The 4,308-nt window shown below is 39.2% G+C and overlaps 1 protein-coding gene across 1 annotated transcript; it reads left to right on the top strand.

Moving 5' to 3' along the window:
* The first annotated feature begins 2,967 nt into the window (after positions 1 to 2,967).
* On the top strand, positions 2,968 to 3,549 carry LOC138879345 (uncharacterized). Its single transcript, XM_070158956.1, has one exon. It carries the CDS (start codon positions 2,968 to 2,970, stop codon positions 3,547 to 3,549), a length of 582 nt encoding a protein of 193 aa, XP_070015057.1.
* Positions 3,550 to 4,308: the final 759 nt, after the last annotated feature.

The following is a 4,308-nucleotide window of genomic DNA, read 5'->3' as shown; positions in this document are numbered from 1 at the left end:
TTGTTCCATTTTGAGTAATTTGTAGCTAGTTTGACACTGAATATTCAATTTCTTAGTTTGTAATCATATTATATGGGTTATTCTTCATCTAATTATATGTTTTCTTCCATTAGTATGAGTACCTAGACCTATTAGCTAGGGTTGTGGCTCAACCCTAGTGTGGGTATTTGATGGATCTTTGGTTTTAAGGCTTAGATATTTATGGGTGTTTGGTATTTGGACTGATTTGTGTTTTCATGTTAAATTAGTGGTTGCAAACACTAATTTGTGCCTTATTGGCTTGGGCTTTTCTTGAGAAAGAGAGCTTGAGTCTAGGAAAATCAGTCCAACAAGGAATTAGGGTGTATTCAATAGATTGATAGCTCCAATTAAAGGGTTAAACCTAGTGATAGAAATACTCGACTTGAGCCTATATTGCTTGCACAATTTTGACACCCAATTGGTCTTGAGAAAGTCAATTAGGGAAAAGTTACTCAAGCTACTGAGAGGTATAGAGTGAGTAGTTTCGTCCATTGGCTATATCGCAATCCCCAACATAACAACTTTGCCTTAGGCTTTAGATCCCTTCAATTATCCACCTAGGAGAAAGTCACTTCCCTAGTGCCTCTTTAAACATTTAGAAAACCTTACAAGCATTCATACTTATTTTCATTTAGCATATTATTAGCATAAAATTAGAAGTAACAAACGAACAATTATGATTGGAAGTGTAATTAAGAGAACTTCGCACTACTAGTTTAGATAAGAATCCAAATTTCAAACAATCTAGCTCCCTGTGGATTCCATCCCGACCATCTCTAGTAAAATCTGCTTCGACCGCTCTTGCCACTTTGTAGTGGTGTAAGGTTGGACTCGATCACTTTTTGGTGCCAATGCCGGGGAGCTAACGATTTTGGCTATCTATCTAAATAGTTTTGTGTATTGTTTTTCTTTCCTTCTGTGTTACTAATTTGTGTGTGTCGCAAACTTAGGTACAAAATGGCGGCAAACAACGTACCTCTTCGAGATCTTCCACCGGGGGAGGAGGTAGATGACAATATTGATGATGGGGTTCCTATAGTGCCTCAACCTCAAAGGAGAGGCCGCTAGGCCAATGATAATGTTCCAAACCCTCCCCCACCACCTCCAAGGGTGGCTCCTCAGTTGCTTCCAAATGAAGGATATGCCAGTGCAATTGTTCCTCCCAAGATCCAGGGGGGCAATTTCAAAATTACAAATGTGATGCTGACATTGATTGAGCAGTGAGGGTATTTCACAGCTGCTTCCCATTAGAATTTATATAAACATCTCAAGGGTTTTGTGGATACGTGATGGGGAAACAAGCAAACAAATGTATCGGAGGATGCATTGCAGTTGAGATTATTCCCTTTCTCACTTGAACGGAAAGCTTTGGACTGGCTCTAGTGGCTTCCCAACCATTATATCACTATATGTGATAAGTTGGCTGATAAGTTCATAGCCAAGTTTTTCTCACTGAGACCTATGGGCATTGAGGGATGAAATCCTAGCATTCAAATAAGAAGCAAATGAGTCCCTTCACGAAATTTGGGATCGATATAGAACTATGGTCAAGGAATGCCCTACCAATGATATGATAGAGGCAATGATTCAACAGACATTTTATCAGGGTATAAACATGACCAATCAGTGTGTGATGAACCAGTTAGCAGGGGGTAATTCCATAAAGTTGCCTTATGCTGAGGCTTGTGACATTCTAGATAAGATGGCTGGCACATCCTCCGCTTGGCAAAGTAGAGCCAATGTGCTGCATGGTGACCCCACAGTCATTCACTTGAACAAAGATCTCCATGATCATGGGGAGGCACTAGCAGGACTAACAACAACAATGAACAAGCTTGCAAAGGCAAAGTTTTAGCAAGTTCAAAATCCATGACATGTCAATGCTATGGAGGGTGTCAACATGTTAGTAAACAAAAGAAGACAAAGAGGTCAACAGAACCAAAGGAGTTCGGATCAATATGACAATGATAGTAGTGGATTCCAAGATGATGGTTGTGATGAGCAGAATAAACAAGTGCAATACATGAATAATTATCTAGTCCAAAGGGGCAATTCATGCAACCAACAACAATGGGGACTCCAAGGCAATTGGGAAAATCAACAACAACAAGGGAATACTAATTGGGGGAACAACAACCAAAATTTAAATTGGGGAAACCAGAATAATAATCGGAATAATTAGGGTAATTTGAATGGCAACAACAAAAACTAGGGTAGAAACAACAATCATGGTGGTTGGAACTTTAGCAACCAAGGAAATTGGGGGCAAGGCTTTCAAAAGGCCTCCAATGTATCAGCAACTGAGCAACCCACCCCCATTTACATTCCAAGGTCCTAGTTCTTCCAACAATGAAATGGGAAGAATTGAAATGATGTTCGAACAGATGATGAAAAAGAATCATAATTCTGATGCCCAATTGGCATCCCACAATACTTCACTCAGAAACTTGGAGGTTCAATTAGGCCAAATCTCACAATCCTTGAATACTCACTCTAAGGGGGCTCTACCTAGTGATACGATAGTCACCTCGAAGGGTGGTAACAATTTTGTGCATGTAATACAGTAACTACAAGAAGTGGACGAGGCGGTGATGTGAATACCTCCAAACAAAAAGAAATTTTTAGTGATGAAATTGAGTTGCAAGAGGATGAGATCCCTTCGGTGGTTGAGAATGTGAATGGGGAAGTGAGGATTTATATCCATGATGTCGAGGTGGAAACTCAGAATGACATGAACCTATCTAGGGAACACGTAATAGAAATGACAGAAACAGTTGTGCCTAAAGCCAAGGCTCCTTTGCCAAGGCCACCTCCACCTTATCCTCAAAGGCTCGTGAAGCAGAAAAATGAGAACCAGTTTAAGAAGTTTATTGACATGATGAAGAACTTGTCTATTAATGTGCCATCGGTGTAGGCTCTAGAGGAAATGCCAATTATGGTAAATTCATGAAAGACTTGGTGACAAAGAAAGGATCCATGGATTATGAGACTATCAAGATGACCTACCAAGTTAGTGCAATAATACACTCAATGGCTCCGAAGCTAGAAGATCACGATGTTTTCACCATTGGGAGTGCAGACTTTGCAAAAGCACTATGTGATTTGGGGGCAAGTATCAATTTGATGCCTTACTCAGTTTTTATGACTTTGGGTATTGGGAAACCAAGGCCGACTTCCATGAGATTTCAAATAGCAGATAGAATAATGAAGAGACCATTGGGTATAATTGATGATGTTCTTGTCCGGTTGGACAAATTTATCTTGCCAACTAATTTTGTGATCTTGGATTGTGAAGTAGATTATGTGGTTATGATCATATCGGGAAGACCTTTCCTTGCAACTGGGAAGGCCTTAGTTGATGTGGAAGCAAGGGAACTCACATTCCGGGTGGGTGATGAGAAAGTGGTCTTTCATGTGTGCAAGTCAATGAATCAACCCAACATTTCTGAAGTGTGCTCTTTTGTGGATCTTATCATGACAGTGATAATTGATGATACTAGTTCAATAATGGGAGATCCCCCTGCATAGTTATATGGAACTACGGGAATGCACCCAGTAGATTCCCCCAGTACTGGGTATTTACATTTGGGACTACGGATCGGGATTACCGGTAGATCCCCGTGCATTATGAGTTGTACTACGAGACTGCACCCTGGAGATCCACTAGAGATTTATATTTGGGGACTACAGGACAGTATCCTGGGAGATCCCTGGTTGTTATCTCTGTGCTGAGATGTACTCCTTCCGCGATTATTTTGTCTCCATTGTAATTGTTGTTACCAATTCAAGTGTTTTAATGGTGTAAATTCCTTTACGGTTGTGATCCTTTGTGTGGGAATCCATAGTTTTGACAATACCTCGCCCTATTTGTTTTATATATATTCAACACTTCAAATTTCAACAATTTTTACATTTTTAACCTAATTGATTTCTCAGCTAAATTTTCCTTAAACCTTTTGAGGTTGTAATTTACTTAAAAAGGAATTTCTTCTATGTTTTAATTTATTGATTTCTCGTATTAAAGGTAATAATTCATTCAATATTGTACTTTAGTTGAAAAGGGTATTTTCTTTATCAAATAATTTCTAAAAATAACTTCATCTTTTCTTTTTGATTTCCTATTTGGGTTGGGAGTTGTTCTCTAATTTATGTTAAGTGAATGAGGCTCCTTGGACATTCTTAATTGTATTGGGTTATGGAACCTATGAACTGAGTAATATGAGGATGTTGTTATGCAATATGAGACAGAAATATGTGGGCACGAGGTGCCGTGAAAATATAAAAGTG

The sequence above is a fragment of the Nicotiana sylvestris genome, chromosome 10 (genome assembly GCF_000393655.2).
Source record: "Nicotiana sylvestris chromosome 10, ASM39365v2, whole genome shotgun sequence".
Classification (NCBI taxonomy): domain Eukaryota; kingdom Viridiplantae; phylum Streptophyta; class Magnoliopsida; order Solanales; family Solanaceae; genus Nicotiana; species Nicotiana sylvestris.
The sequence above is the reverse complement of the archived record's forward strand: the minus strand, read 5'-3'. Positions and strand labels throughout refer to the sequence as shown.